This window comes from Cornus florida, unplaced genomic scaffold (assembly GCF_030987335.1).
Source record: "Cornus florida cultivar Cherokee Brave unplaced genomic scaffold, ASM3098733v1 CherokeeBrave_3.0.0_Hap2_Chr05, whole genome shotgun sequence".
Classification (NCBI taxonomy): Eukaryota; Viridiplantae; Streptophyta; class Magnoliopsida; order Cornales; family Cornaceae; genus Cornus; species Cornus florida.
In genome coordinates, this window is record NW_026775575.1 from 42,504,164 (window position 1) to 42,521,292 (window position 17,129).

At 36.0% G+C, this 17,129-nt stretch overlaps 1 protein-coding gene across 8 annotated transcripts; it reads right to left on the minus strand.

The window, feature by feature from the left end:
• Positions 1-727: 727 nt before the first annotated feature.
• On the minus strand, positions 728-16,553 carry LOC132306370 (nicotinamide/nicotinic acid mononucleotide adenylyltransferase). Of its 8 annotated transcripts, XM_059803743.1 has the most exons (13): positions 16,334-16,553; positions 9,557-9,620; positions 8,913-8,986; positions 7,616-7,701; positions 6,339-6,422; positions 6,092-6,176; positions 5,445-5,524; positions 4,796-4,897; positions 4,360-4,418; positions 3,172-4,240; positions 2,515-2,596; positions 1,513-1,656; positions 1,297-1,412 (listed from the first exon to the last, which is right to left on the minus strand). In XM_059803743.1, exons 2-10 carry the CDS (start codon positions 9,613-9,615, stop codon positions 4,141-4,143), a joined length of 729 nt encoding a protein of 242 aa, XP_059659726.1. In that variant the 5' UTR covers positions 9,616-9,620; positions 16,334-16,553; the 3' UTR covers positions 1,297-1,412; positions 1,513-1,656; positions 2,515-2,596; positions 3,172-4,140. The 8 variants fall into 8 exon arrangements, with proteins under 8 accessions (XP_059659729.1, XP_059659728.1, XP_059659726.1 ...); XM_059803744.1 differs by lacking the exon at positions 2,515-2,596; XM_059803739.1 differs by having other exon boundaries at positions 1,513-2,596.
• Positions 16,554-17,129: the final 576 nt, after the last annotated feature.

The following is a 17,129-nucleotide window of genomic DNA, read 5'->3' on the forward strand; positions in this document are numbered from 1 at the left end:
TATATAAAAGACTCAAATGCAACCCAAATGAAACCCAAATGAAATGCAAATTCGCAATTGTTATCTTCAAATGCAACCCAAATGAAACTAAAAGTGAAATGCAAATTCGCAATTGATATATATTTAAATATAACTGTTACTTTAGCTTTTTAATTTATGATTGTTAAAGAGATATATTAGAGAAAGAGAGATCTCTCTTCCAACAGTGGAGAAAAAATGCCATTGAAGATTCTTTTGAAGGTAAAAAATCTTGAATAATTTAGTTATTAATACAATTCATCTCTTCCAGCAGTAGAGAAAAAATGCCATTGAATGTTCATTTTAAGGTAAAAAATCTTGAATTATTTAGTTATTAATACAATTCAAATCTTTATTACTTTGATATTAATGCAGGTCAAGTCTATTGGATGTAAAGTTTATGGTTCAATTTCTCACCTCATCTACAAAGCAGAAAATTGGCGTAATATAACAGCTGCTTAAAAGTTAAAACCATTTTTTAATTGGTCATTAAAGGCAAAAATGACTAGCTTTTGCAAAGTGACTACATTTTTCAGCTGCAAAACACATAATGGGCACAAATTTAATGATACAAAGATAACAGTTACACAAAATCTTTCAAAAATTGCAATTAAAAAAAGCACTTGCAAATAACCTGGGCATAGTCATTAATTTGTCATGAAAAATAACCATAACATTGTCATTACATAACCCAAATACAACAGTCACATTATTGCTGAATCTGTCTTAAATAAATAACCATAAACTGAGCTTAAAACTATCATAATTCCAGAACCTACCTTGATTACATAACATTAGCGGTAAAATAGTTTGAAACTGTCAATTACATAACCTTAGCCCACCTCAACAAAAACATATAATAGGCTAAACATATCATCATTAGACCTAACTACATTTCCAATATAGCCCACAGTAACAAAATTAGAAAATGGGCTTAACATATCACCATTAGCCTTAATTACATCACCAATATTGCCCATGTCAACAAAAACTTACAATGGGGCTAAACAATTCTTCAGCAGCTACTATATACTTTGGTAGGTCAAATTTGGTTATGTCAATGTCCCAAAAAACAAAAATAATGGCCTGCAATGTGTCAAAGAAAGTAGTTTAAGTAAGTAGTTTAATTCATTCAAGCAAGCATCGAAACAAAGAAAAGAGGGGAAGCATGCAGTTCAATCACCTGTTTAAATAAGAAATTTAATTCCTACTCTCAGCAGTAGGAATCACCACATCATTTGGTACCTGCATGCTTTTCAATGTACTTAAGTCACCATGAAAAAAAAAACTAATTATATACTAAAATGACATACACTGGACCGAGTATTGTTGCCACCTCTCCCAACTCTAGGTCTTTTGCCACTGTTGCCACCATGACCATCTACATTTGACACCTACATATTTTTCAAAGTGAACTTAAGCATTGAAACAACAAAAACAAAAAACAAAAATATTTAACTAATCATATACTGAAATGACATACACTGAACTTACCAACTCTCCCTCTGCTTGTTGTAGCTTTTGATGGACATGCAGCTCTTGAAGGACCTGTAGCTGCTTCTCTTGCTGCTCTAGCTGTTGGTGCCCTTTGGCATCCTCTTTTGTTGTGCCCCACAGTATTGCAAATGCTACAAGTTACTGTAGATGAAGTAACATATTTGAGTTTGTTCACCCTTACACAAGTATGGTCAGGGCCAAGTGTTTTTATTTTATATGTTACCTTGTCAACTAAAGGGGTGCCACGAATTCGCCAATTGCAGCCTTCACTGCCACAATGGGCAATTACCCTAGCCTTCTCATTCTTATTTCTAACAAGCCTAAAACAATTTTGGACAGCATATTCCCTTAACACCTTCCTAAAATGGTTGACATCGTCAAACAAAAACAAAAGAGCTTTTTCCAACTCTATTTTACCATTATCACCATACCTAAACCTTTTACCCTTTATATACTTGTGGACATTAACCGTTTTCCCTTCTATTTCAAGACTACTATCAGAAAAATCCCCCCCACCTTCACTGGAATTGTAATCAGAAAGCCTAGAATCACTATCATCATCAAGGCTCTCAACCTCTAGGTGAACTGGATCAACCACAATATAAATTTCATCCTCATTATCCCCACTGAAAACGTAGTCTTCATCACTCTCATCAGAATTCATATCCTCTGCAGTTGCATTCTCTACACCCTCTTCCTGTCCACCTCCATTTTGTGGGCTCACATTGTGAATAGCCTCATTCTCATCTACATTATCATCTCTGATTACAGTCAAACGTTCATCAATTTCATGAACTTCTAGAAAGATATCTATGTTTACAGACTTGCATACATTTGAAACATCTCAAGGACGTCTAAATCTCCTTCTATTATTATTATTTTTTTTCATTTGGGGAACCTTTATCAAGGCAGTACAACTTCATTGATAGCCCAGACTGTGTAGGAACATTACTAAGTGCAGCCTCACATGCATCAGAAATAAGCTCTAGGAAATTATACCTGTTAGGGTCTATATTACTCAATAGATGAATGTGACCATGATAGTCAACCAACAAAGTATGTAGAAAGTCCATTGCAGAACCTAGAAGATTAAGAATAAAAACAAAAATCCAGTAATCCAGAAAGTTAAGTAATCCAGAAAGTTAATTAACACTAAAGAATTCACAGAAATATTATCAACTAAGGAAAGAGAAAAAAAACAACTAAGAAAACCGTAATTTTAAATTAATATAACCATAATATCACATTATCGAAAATAAACTCCCAAAATGAAGACGAAGATAGAAGAAAAATATAAAAATAATCGTAATTAATATCATCAAAAATAAATTTATTAACCCAGAGAACCTTAATTGCATCAAATCAGAAAGAAATTTTGAAATAAAGGTAACCCTAAAATAAACCCTAAAATCGAAAGAAACCCCTAAGATGAAGATGAAAAAAATTACAAGTACTTGTAACGCTACAAAAACCCCCTAAAAATTATTAACCTCAGAACCCCAATTTCATCAAATCGTAAATAAAATTTTGAAATAAACCCTAAAACAAATACCAACACAAACCCTAAAATCGAAGACAATGTATTTGTGAACCAAGATGGAGATGAAGATGAAAGTCGAACATGAACATCCAATGTAAAGATGAATATTACGATACCTGGCCAGTGTTGATCTCACCCGCACCTCAGGAACACAGTACTGTTGAAGATGATGACGAGCAACACAATCGTAATGAGAACGTGAGAACGTAGTGGATTTGTGGCGACTGAGTTCGAGACGAAGTGATATGTGCAACTTTGTGTGGTTATAAGTTAAAAGGGTAACACAGTCATTTAACATACTCAAATTTTTTGTTTATTTTTTAAAATATAATAATGAGGGCATATAAATAAATTCATAGCAAAATCTGACATGGGGTGTCTTTGCAAAAAAATGGCAAACTTTAAATTTAGTTGCAATTATGTCGAACCTCAGAGGAAATATAATTGTAGTTTGCCTTTTCCTCTTTATTCATTTTCTCTCCCTAGGTTTTTTTTTTTTTTTTTTTTTTTTTTTTTTTTTTTGGCTTCAGTCATTCTTGAAGCATACAATATATATATATGTGTGTGTGTGTGTGTGTGTAATTTATATGTGTGGATAAGGAAATTAGAGAGATCTAAAATCAAGTGTCGCTTGGGACGTACATGCATATATATATATATATAAGTACTCGTGCGTCTATATGAGATGTTGAAGTTAATTTCATTGCCCGAGAGAAACCCCCGAGAGAAACCCGACAAAGCAATATCTATTTCTTCTACCAAAAATCATTTTTCATTTCAAACTCCTTGAGACCTCACAAGATTTTTTCATATTAATACAGCACTAACGCTCAAATTCTAAGTTTTTTAAGACTAATTATAGAGCCCCTTCACATTCTAAATAAATTTCGCTTTATGAATACGAAACAACCACAACCAAGCATTTTCTTCAATTACTTAAGAGTTACTATTTATTTTAACCCAAACTCGAATGTGACTAGTATATTATTAAATTTGTCTCGCATTACAAAAAATGCTTTGTAAAATACATAAATAACAATGTACTGCTTGTCATATTCCAAAGCTTGATGTCTGTTGGATCAACGTTAGTCCGTGGAATTCAAATATAGATTGTGCTCTTGCATATAATCAATTACTCCATCTGCTGTCAAATATTTGACTGACAAACCTCTCGAAATGCAATTCCTGAATACACAACAAACAACAAAACTAAGCATTTCGTAATTCCAATTTTGTCAGATTAATAACATCACCCTCCAAAAAAACAACACACACACACACACACACACACAAAAACCAGTTACCTTATTCTTGTCGAACTGATTTGGTTTGGTATAAGTTCATCCACAACTTTGATATTGTTCTGCAGGAATTTACACGGGAACGGAGTAAAAATGCAAGCCAGGGACTATAGATTAGGTATGCAGCAAATAGAAAAGTTTCTTTACCATTCAGGCAAAATTCTAAATTTCAATAAATTCAAACCATTTCAAATTGTAAACCATAATTAACCCAAATATTCCACATGATCAAACGAAGATTTGATTTGAAATTTTGAGAAGGTTCAAAAAGTTGGTCGAATCTGAAATTAAAACCTTGGTGTCATCAGCTGCACAAAATTTGCACACTTACAAGGGCACCAACCCTATTTTACTCTTAAATGACCAAAAGAAAGTCTGGCTAATGTTCTAATCAAATTCACCATAAAAACAAAGTAGCAACAAAAGTAACTTGGATCACCTTGTACTCATTCAAAATGTCATCGTCTGAGATAATCTTCTCAATGTTTTGACCTTCTCTGAGTATACAAACCACACCATAGTCTCTACATATAGTCCTGACCTGAAAATTTGGAAGTTAAACATTTTAAAACCAAAATTTTCTGCCAATAAAATTTGAAAAATCCCGAATCCTACCCAATTGTCACTCCACAAATGTCTTAATTATAGCGTTTAAGCAGTTGGTCATGATCGTTTAAAGAATCAATACAGAGAATGTCCACAATATTTGGTCATGGTGGTTTAAAGAATCAATACAGAGAATGTCCACAATATTTCAATATCTGATGCCTCACGTTGTTGTGGCAAATATATATAAGATGTAGCACGGGGATGCAGGCACCGCGTCTGAAATAGAGGGTCGCACAATAATAAGTCTTGCATCATCCAATTTTAACAATTGTTTAGGGGTGGCTCAATGATAAGTCTAGCACTATCCAATTTTAACAATTGTTAAATGGAGGATTGCACAATAACAAGTCTAGCATCATCCAATTTTAACAATTGCTTAGGGGTCGCTCAATAACAAGTAGTATTATCCAATTTTAACAATTGTTTTTTGTCTACGACTATCTGTCATGTACAAAACAAGCCATGCTACAAGAACTTACCTGCTCACGTATCCAAGCTCCAGGAATTCCAAAAGATTCTAGCAGATCAGAGCCACAGATGAGCATGACCTTAAGGGAGTCTACAGGCAGGAGAAGAGCAAGTCATGACATCACCACCGAATTAGACAATGGAAACATGCAATGAAGCCATTACCTAGTGTGGTCCATGTTAATTGATTGTATTGGGAAAGGGGTATGCTAGATACAGAACAAACCTTTTTGGCAATATTAGTTTTTCTTGGCCCATTTGTAGCCAAGCAGTGATAAGGGGAACTTGTGGTTAATTAGTGGTGGTTGGGTATGTGCACGAGTGCGTGTGTTGGAGGGGGGGAGTCAAGGAAAACCATTTAGTCCATGATAATTATTTGTCCAAGACAAGCATGTCCTATTAAATACAATTTGTGCAAATAATATCACAAAGCTCAGGCCCTTGCGCAGACTGTCCCTCTCAGCACCCTCAATTAATAGGGGACCATATAGGGTAATGGCTAAAGAGTGATGCTAAACACTTTTTGTTCAAATCAAACTTCAATTAGCAAAAAGGATAAAATATTCCCAATAGAACATGAAAAAAAAGTGACTCCATAAGTCGATTGCTCAAATGCAAAATGGAGAAAGAAAAATGTAATGCTTCTACAAGCCTTTACCTTCAGATATGAGTCCGCCCTCACATAAGACACTCCTGATTCTAGATAAAACAGTCAATGTGTGTTGGAAGGTACTTTGATTTGCCTGCACCAAGGGCTCGATACTTCCATATTTAGTTTCAATAGCTAAATGCCTAAATACCAAGCAATAGCATAACAAATGGAACACAAAATAAAAATGATAATGATGCAAAATTTGTGAAATTTTCAACACTATTATAAAGAATCTGTAAAATGACAGAGATACCTCCCAGGGATCCACCATTATAAATCCAGAACTTCTGCAAGCTAGATGACACATTTCGATACGATGTTTAGCAGATATAAGGCCCTGTAAAGATAATCACTTTAAGCTGGAAATTTGTTAGACCATGTTAAAATGCAGTCATGTAGAAAGAACACATATATGATTTTGAAAATATAACTTAGTTATAATTAGATAAATATTTATAGGGAGCAATACCAACTATTACCACGTAAGCACAAATTCAATCAACCACTGAGCCATAATGCGTGGCAAAATGTGGTCATAAATATGATTGAATATCAACTTCATTACATGAGAGATTAATATCACCATAAAGAGAATGAAAGATGAAGTGTGAAACATGAAACAATTCTGTATGAAAGATGAAGTGTGCAACATGTCAATTCTGAATGAAAGATGACGTGTGAAACATGAACCAATTCTGCATTAAAAAAGGCCGTCCCCATAGTACCATCTCTATAAAAAAAAGGCTCCGCCACTTAATCTCCACAATGGATATTTCAATGTCAAAAACATATATCAAGACTGTAAAATCATTGGCAGCCTATCGCCACAATTTAGCAGTCTCTTACTGCTCTATATTAAGGTAAAAATCTTCATTTGCCAATTTGGATGCACCAGAAAGCTTAAAATACTTTTTTTCTAAAATAATCATAAACCATCCTAGAACTATAAATCTCTGCCAGGACAATTTTTTTGCTAGGAGGGAATGAAGATACTAAAAGAGGATGGAAAAAAAAAAAAGGAAAAAGAATATGACTCCAAGAAGTAACTCAGAAATACAAACACACATTAGTTATTGGAGCTCTAGAAAGGGATGAGATCACTCTGAGAAAGAATTACAGAACTGTACACACACATAAGTAATTGAATCTCTAAAAAGGGGTGAATAAAAATAATCCACGTGCTAATTTTTCGAAGGGTGACCTGATGAGGAGTTGACAACTTTTTCCAGTTAGTCAGGAAACAAAAACAACGAGCCTTTTTACCTTTTCTCTTTTCTTCATAAATTTACCATCACTATCGAATTTTCCCTTTTATTCTCTTTTTTAACCTTTTCTTCTTCCGAACTCCACTTCCTATCCAACGAAAAACGGTAAAAAAAAAGAAAAGGGTTGGGGTTTTTTCAATGCGTCTATTGCACGCATTTCTGTCTTAGGGCCAATGAAATAAAAATGTGTACCATTGCACCTTTCCGGTGTCAAAAAGAATTTTCTACAAGAATGCCTGACGATATGCTACAACATGATACATACCCTTTTCTTGTATGCATCATTCACAGGTGACATATAAGCTCCAATAACACAAAAGCCTTCTGAATTTAATGCATCTCTTGCCAGCTCTAACAATAAAAACGAATTTAATCAATGCAAATTAAACAAAACAAATTAATTTTAACCAAAATGAAATAATGTGATCCACCATGTTTGTAAAAATAACAATTAAAAAGCTAACATTTTAAAAGACTGCCAAAATCATTAGTTCAAGGATTCATACTCATATTTACCACCAAATATAAGTTTGAGTAATATCTTGAGTCACCCCCAGAGAAGGAACTGTGAAGTGCAAGTCCCACCAGGAACAAGGGTATTCAAGAATAGCATTCAGACTTATATTCATGAATGAATGAACCAAAAAAAGACACCGAGTGAAATGTCATGGTTTACAAGTACTCAACAGGATTGAGGATGATATTTCCATTTGGATCCGATTTTTACCAACAACACATCTATCAGCCAACAAATATATACTTTCTTGAACAACAATATGTATAACTGCGTGATTACATTTTTTTTGAAGTGCATGAAAAAGTAAACAGTACAAAAAACAATAATTCTTTGCTTATGCCTTTACATCAAATTAGGAAAAAAGGGACAACTGGGCGAAACTGAAAAAACCGAACAAAGGACATATACCATTGTACACTTCAGAGGATCTATTATCATTGGTGGTGAAAATCATGAAATAGTTGGGTATGAGTTTTAAGGAAAATTTATTTGTAGTCTTGGTAAAGCCAAACTTCTAAGATGATGCACTCACTAATACTCAAAGTTGCTAATTTACCAACTTTACAAAAGGATCCCAGTTACAGAAGTGATGAGGGACTGCTTGAATGGATAACATCACGTGGATAGATTTTTTTTGTTATCCTGTCATGCAATCATCTAAAGTTCCTTATCTTTTCATGTGGTAGGCATTATTCAGTATAAAAAATAGTGTGAAATTGGCATGAAGTGTGCATAGTAGGCATATGATTCTCTTCTTTTTCTTCATTACTTTATTTGATCCATTATCCTGTTTTGAAGAAAAAGAAAAAAAGGAAAAAGATATAGAGGGTAAAGAATATTGCAAGGCTTAATACTCCCTTCACTGATGAATTCCAGCGCCATATTTACATTTCAAAACAGATGTAAGAGTTAAAAAGAAAATTTAGAAAACGTAAAACCTCCTATTTTGACAGTTTAAGAATCTCACAAGTCACAAGCCAGTTTTGATGTCAACTTAAAATGTTGCTATTAGAACGAGCAGAGTATCAAGGTTATGCAAACTTACCAAAAAGACGCAAATGCATGTAAGTAGGAGGATTGAAACTTCCAGTTGACACAAGAACGACATACATTTTGCCCCTATGAGAGAGAGAGAGAGAGAGAGAGTTAGCATTTGTATTATTATTTTTTTATTCTTGTTGATGGAGAGGTAAACTATTTCAAAGTTACAGAAATCTATTACATGATAAATTAACATCTATCAGAAGAAAATTGTTGTGCACTGGACTAAAAACGGTTACGCTAGCCTAAATTGAACTAACTAAATTCAGTCAATACATGTAATTAACAGTGATCTTGTACGGCCTAATTAGAGATTATCACACTCAAGCTATCTCTGCTAGATGAAGTTCAACATGCATAAAACCCTGCCTACCAGCTTCCTCTTTGGGATTCTGTTCTCGGCTTGCTATATTTCATATCGAATATTTGCAAAAAGGTCATGTGTTCCTTCTACTAAAACACGTGATGCAAGAAAGAAAGAAATAAAGAAAGAAAAAAGGAGGTTAACACCCTTAGTGTTTCAGTGACGTGTAAAACATACCATTGTCAACCAAGCATGCATCTTGATGCGATGAAGGAAAAAAGGAACACTTTCAAGCAACCAAGCAGTAAAAAAATTGGTAATGCAACTGGAAAAGCTAAACTTACTCGATTTTAGTTTCTGAGGCTCCTAGAGATAATTTATCCAATGGCAACGCAATATCCATATTACCTAAAGAAGGAACAAATTTATATTAGCAATTATACAACCAACAAATGAGAATAAAATGTTCAAACTTCTTTCAATTATCTATGTTGAATTAGGAATATTAAAAGAGTTCCAAAGGAAATGACAAAGCAGTGTACAACTAGATCGAACCTAAGCATTATGAGCATCAAGAAAAAAAGTTTTATTTGAATCCTTGCTAAATAAGCAGTTTCATGCAAAAAGAGTGATCCCGTAGTGTCAAAGCAACACAAGGGTTTAAAACTGAACAGAGCTATCACTAGTTAAGATACAATAGCAAAAAAAAAAATCAGAAATGAACGTGTAACTGAACACAATCATTAAAGTCCACAACTCTTGTGGTTACAAAAAACCTACTGGATAATGATCAAGTATGTAAAAGGACAGCACTAAGACTTTCCCAAGTATATTGTGCAAATTTTTTAATGTTGTGTTTGGGAGCCCAAATCAGTGCTTTGGATTTGGGATTGGAGAAAATTCAAGTTTAACTAAATTTTTCCAATTTCAAATGCAAACCGCCGATTCGGTGCTCCCAAACATATCATATAGGATTTTACCCTACATAAACCATAAGAATATGTAGGCAACTATAACCATGAAAATAGTATAATATCAGTTCTTATAGCGCAATTAACAATAACAATAACTAAAGTGCATAAAGCATTGTTTCCTTAACAAACACCATAACAGTATTATAGCAACCTTGTGGGCGGGTGTGCTGTGGGAGGGTGCAAAAGGCACTGGCAGCATGCTACCAAACTGGGCGACCTACAGGTGCACAGTCCCACATCGCCTGGGTAAGGGAAAGGTGAAGTACTTTTATGTGGCGGTCCTATCTCCAATTGGTACGAGACCTTTTAAGGTAAAATCCAATAGCAAAACCGTGCAAACTCGGGCTCAAAGCGGATAATATCATACCATATGGTGGAGTGGATTGTTACAAAAGCCAACCAGAAGTGTGGCCAATGGGGGTGTTGGGCCAAGGGGGTGATTGTGGCCACCTTGTGGGCCCAAAGGTGGAGTGGGTTGTTACATTTGAGTTTCTTAGAAACATTAACAAGCAAGAAAGAACAATTATTAGAGGCTAAAACCAATTACAATTTATATCAATTTCTTTTGTTCTTAAGGTGGATTTGATTGACAACATGTAAAGTAATAAATAGAAGTACATCTGGTACTATCTTTGTAGGTACAAAAAAATTGCTTTATACACCCCCCTTTTCTTTCTCTCTCCCCTTTCTATTTATAGTTCATTTCCTTCTACCCTAATTCCCTTTCTTGGTCTCCATGGTTTGGGCCCATGGGCTCTCCTAATTTGGGCCTAATTTGTTGGGCATCTGACTTGGGTGGCTTGCTTTCGGGCTTGTAATTGACCTTGGATGAATTTGCCCCTTCACCTTGCCCCTACAAGTGTGTCTCATAAATGGGGGACAGCTGTATACAATCGTGTCTCTTGGGCCACGTATATATTGATGGCAAATTCATGTCCACAAGGTATTTGGTGCGGCGTGTATCCCTCAGGTTTCGTATCGCCATCATTGTATGGTTGTTTGGCTTCTCGATCGCTACTTCTCTCTCGTCTTTATATTCTTCTCTCTCTCTTCAATCTTTTCTTTTGCTGCTGTTGTAATTGTATTTGACCGAAGATTTACATCGATGTATCCATCATTACTCCTCCGTCTCTGGTGATCTCTTCCTCTCGGCAAGTTTCCCGGTGCGAATCCATCTCTTTCCCGGTGAGGTTAGTAGTCTTCTTCTTCCTAGTTCGCTCCCTTTTGTTTATTTTCTTTCTCCAGGCGTCTTGGTTTTTTTTAATTTTTTTTTATTTTTTTTATCATGTCTGTCCACTTAGATGTTTTGAGTGTTGCCAAATTCATATTGGAATTGATCTTAGACTTTACCCTGACAACGCCGATTATGAGGTCGGTGAGGGCCTATTTCTTTAGGATCATCTCTGTTTTGTTAGCTTTGAACTCGAGTTGCGACCTAGATCTTTCTATCATTGACCTATTTTTCTGCTACAAAACTGCAAAGACTCATTATACTGGTCGTTCGGGGAGGAATGAACTTTCGGTACCATTTTTATCCAATCCCTGATCGTTCCATATGTACGGGTAACCCTAAATCCCAAAAGGGCCGGAGGGATGAGATGGCTGTGGTTGGTGGAAATTGAAAGGTTGCTAATTCTGCCATTATCCCTACCAAATTTGGGAAATGTGTTATTTCTTTGTATCCACATTATAAAAAACATAAGTACATGTATATGTGACACATATCTTCCTCGCTTCTGCAGGTTTATCTGTCAATTTCTGGGTGTACCTTTTGATCTTCTTGACTACTCAATTTGTTTGGGTAGGCTCAGAGTTTTTGAAACAGAATGTGTCGCATAGCATTCCATCCAGTCTCTCCTTGCTGACTCAGCATAGCTTTTGAAGCCCTGAATATGGCCCGTCTTCAGCTCCCCTCACTTGGCAGGCGTCCTACAGCTACCCAATCAACACAAGCTGCTCAGGACCAGCAAGCTGCTGGGGTGCAGCAGCCTTCTGAGGCGCAACCCTCGGGGCAGAACACATCTCTTGGGAAGAGATCAGGCTGCAGATCAAGGAGATGGTGCCCCTTTACTTAGGGGAACAAACTCCGAACGGCTGGGTCTGGTTCATCCGCTCAGGGGACTCAAACAATTGGCCCCAAAGGGCCCGATTTGCCTCCCGTTGCCTGGAATCCAAATTTTTTTAGGTGGATGACCAGGGGAATGACGTCATGGTGACTGCCACAGACACCATGTCCAGAAATAGGCCCATTGCCCTCTCCTATTATAAGAACATGTGGATTCCTAAGAATCTGCAGATTCAGGATAAGCTGGACAGGCAAGAACTGTTTACTCATTTCCCCATCAGCGCCATAGAGGTGACTTCACTTTTACTATGCTTTCTTTTTCTTTTAATTATTGTATTTTTGGCCCTTGAGGCTGTTATATCTCAGTAATTCAGAGCGGTTTGTTGGTCATGCATACAACGTTCGGGATGATGACCATGCAGAGGGCCACTAAGGCTGGGAATAGGGCCACTGAGGCTGGGAATAGGGCCACTGAGGCTGGGAATCGCAACATTCTTTCCCTTAACAACACAAACAGAGAGCTGTTTACTGAATTGGGCAAAGTCAAGGCCAATGTGACAATGACGTGAGGGAGAGGGCCGATCTAGAAGGGGCCCTTGAGGTTGAAAAGGCAGCAAGGCTTGCTGCTGAAAAAACAATTGGAGGCCGTCAGCATTGAACGGGTTCGCCTTGCTGGTCTTCTTGGTCGGATTCCAAGGCTGTTGAGGCTTTAGGCGCTTGCTTCTCCCATACGGCTGCCCTTAGGTACACAAAGGGTTACCAGGAGGGGCTCTTTTATTATTGCCTACCTAAGGGACCAGAGAGGGTGTTCGATAATCATGACACTTGTGACGCCAAGCTCTTTATTGACCCCCCTATATGTTGATCCTACCGGGGATGCGGCTAAGGGGATCTTCAATGATTGTGTGGCAGCCTTAGCTAACCTCATGTCTCTTCCTGAGCCTTCTGTTGTTCCTACTGCTGAAACTTCCAATCCTTCCCCCCAGGATTGCCAAAGGATTCCTTCTGTTGACGGGATTACTGATATAACCACCGCTTCAAATACTGCAACTACATAGAAGAATCCCATCACCCTTGACTCCCCCACCTCTCATGTTGAGAGTTAGGAATAGACTTTTTGTTTTTTTCTCCAGTTCTCCTCTCTTGTAATGCTTCATGTAACTTTCTTTTATTCAAGGAACTTTTTTGGCCAGACTTGTAATAACTCTTCTATTTATAAAATTTTAATGTTAGCTTATTGTGCTCATTCTGACTTTTGTTTCTGAATGAATGAAAGATTTTTCCAAGTGTTTGGCGATCGGCTCTTGGTGCCACTTGCCACTCTTTACTTGAAATTTTTTTCTAAGTGTTTGGCGATTAGCTCTTAGTGCCACTTGCCTTAGCTGAGCTCATGCCCCCCTATATGTTGATCCTGTCGAGGATGCAGCTAAGGGGATCTTCAATGATTGTGTGGCAACCTTAGCTGAGCTCATATCTCTTCCTGAGCCTTCTGTTGTTCCTCCTGAAACCTCCAATCCTTCCCCTCAGGATGGCCAAAGGATTCCTTCTGCTGACGGGATTACTGATCTAACCACCGCTTTAGATACTGCAACCACAGAGGAGAATCCCATCACCCTTGACTCCCACACCCCTCATGTTGAAGGTTAGGTTTAGGCTTTTTTTTTTTTTTTTTTTCCCTCTATTGTAATGCTTCCTGTAACTTTCTTTTATTTAAGGAATTTTTTTGGTCAGACTAGTAATAACTATTCTATTTATAAAATTTTTATGTTAGCATCTTGTGCTCATTCTGACTTTTGTTTCCGAATGAATGAAAGATTTTTCCAATTGTTTGGCGATCGGCTCTTGCTGCCACTTGCCACTCTTTACTTGAAATTTTTTTCCAAGTGTTTGGTGATCGGCTCTTGGTGCCACTTGCCACTTTTTGCTTGAAATTTTTTTCTTAGTGTTTGGCGATCAGTTCTTGGTGCCACTTGCCACTATTTACTTGATTTTTTTTTCAAGTGTTTGGCGATAGGATCGGCTCTTGGTTCCACTTGCCACTCTTTTCTTGAATTTTTTTTGTAAGTGTTTGGCAATCGGCTCTTGGTGCTACTTGCACCTTTTTACTTGAAAAATCTTTCGAAGTGTTTGGCGATCGAATAGTGGTCGTGGGTTTGATTCCCAAAGACGGCGCCAATTAAGGTGCAGGTACAAAAAGTTGCTTCAGACACCCCCATTTTCTTTCTCTCCGCTTTGTATTTATAGTTCATTTCCTTCTACCCTAATTCCCTTTCTTGGTCTCCACGTTTTGGGCCCATGGGCTCTCCTAATTTGGGCCTAATTTTCTGGGCATCTGACATGGACCTGGGTGGCTTGCTTTTGGGACCGATCTCTTCCATGGTCCTGACTGTTTAAGGTTGGGTTTGCAATGGGGCTTGGGATGAATGTGCCCCTTCAATCTCTTTATACTGATTCTGATAAACTTAAAAACAATTCAAGAAAGAACAATCCACTCAATTTCCTAGTCTATCTATTACTACTCTAAATGTGGGAAGGCCTCCGATTATTTCTAACATGCTGTTTTGAAAGAAGTTAAAAAACAAACCTTATTTGCAACCTCATCAAACCAGCAAATGAAAATGCCCAACACACTAAAAGATATTAAAACAAAATACAATGCCCAACCCACTAAAACATATTAAAAGAAAATGTCCAGCCCCACTAAAATCCAACCTTACCATCAATGGCATGATTACAATAAAACACCCTATGATCCAACCTAATCACACCAGAATGCCTAACCCACTAAAACAAAATGCCCAACCCCACTACAACAAAACCACAAAAAGACAAACAACCATTAACATCACCTCTTCCATTAATTAATGCCATGCCTACATTATTGTGAGTATAAAAATCACAAGAAGACCCAGGAAAACATCTTTATGCTTTCGTTAATGCGTACAATTTTCCCTCAGCACTCTTAATCCTGCTGCAACTTCTTTGTTCCTTCTAATGTAAATTATGGCTCCACGTAAGGAAATATTACAACAGCCAGGTAAGTAATTTAATATGCTCATGGATGTATTTCCTAAATTTAGAAGTAATTAACTAACTGTGTCTGTTAAGTACTGTATATATACACAGGGAAAAAATGTGAATAATCTAAAAGATATTAAAACAAAATACAAAATGGCTAACCCAGTTACCCACTAAAAGAAACCTACACGAAGACAAAGGCAAACATGAAATGACAATGCCCAACCCACTAAAACATATTAAAACAAAATGTCCAGCCCCACTACAATCCAACCTTACCATTAATGCCATGATTACAATAAAACACCTTATAATCCAACCTTATCACAAGGAAAAAATGTAAATAATCTGGCCTCCCAATAATTATTTTGGCTAATGCTAAAGCGAAATCATTGATATTGAGAAAGGTATGTGTATAAAAAATTATAAATTGATTTTTGTTTGTTCAATTGATTTTGTGATTTTGTAATGAGAATTAGTTATACAAGCATATTGATTTTCTAATTTTGAAATGAGAATTACTTATACAACCACACAATTAATATATTATTTTATAAGAAAAGCATTTTATTTCAAAGATTGGAGAAGTTAGTAATCCGGCATTCCAAACATAATTTCCGCGCAAGGCCACTGAAGTTGGACAAAGGTATGTGTATATACAAATATAGGACATTTTGTTTTATTGAATTGAAATACTTAGAAGCCCATGAAAGAGAAAAATTACGCCTTCTTGCTCTTTTTTTTTTTTTTTTTTTTTTTTTTTTTTTTTTTTTCTGGGGTCTAAACATACAAATGAAATTTAATAAACATAACAAAAGCTAAACAAATAATATACGGAGTATATATATATATATATATATATATATATATATATATATATATATATTTTTTTTTTTTGATAAGTAAAAAAATATATCAAAAGTATCCTAAGTGTTGCATCTAAGATGATTATCAGGAGAATTTTTCAATCTGAATCCTTTAATTCTATAAGCACTAGAGGTCAATAAGACATGCAAATTACAAACAAAAAATTAGATCAATTGAGGAATTCAAATTGCACATACCCAAATAGAGCTCGTCGAAATATCTACTCCCGATCTTCCGCCCAAGCTTAAAATTTGAATCAAATCACGATTCCAAATCAATGGCTGAACACTTATATTCTCCAAATAAATCTCAGATCCGTCACCGACCCACCATGCACAATCATCCGAAAATCTCCTTAACCGTTCAACGATAAATCAACCACCACGTCAAACTCTGAATCTCCAATATCAAAACCGAAAAATGATCACAGGGTAATAGAGGTAGACATGATATATAGCAATAAATGGGCTTGGTGGGCTTGGGTTCTATTGTAAAAGGGATGAGTGTTTGGTGTGAATTGGGTTGGGCTCATGTAAAATAAAAGGATCTAAACAATTAATGGATTTTTAATATGTGGGCTAAGCCTTCATCACAAATAATTATCAAGTTATTTTTATAATTTCAATAGCCAAAGGAGCCTATTAATAGTGAATATGTTCACAAACATACAAGCCGAGCATCCGTTGTTTAAGATTGATTCGTTATTAAACGAGCTTGAATGAACAACTAAATAAATCCCACATATAAATGACAAGTAAATCAAATCAAATGACCCCAAAATTCTTAACACTTGAATGCATGTCACAATGCATGACATGGTTCCCCACATACAAATGAATAGTAAATCAAACCAAATGACCCGAAAATTCAAAACACTTGAATGCATGTCAATGCATGATGTACATTTTTTAATAATTAATTTTTAAAATAATTAGAACGATAACTAATATCCACTGTCCATCAAATGTTTAGAAGGTCCAACTCATTCTTCTT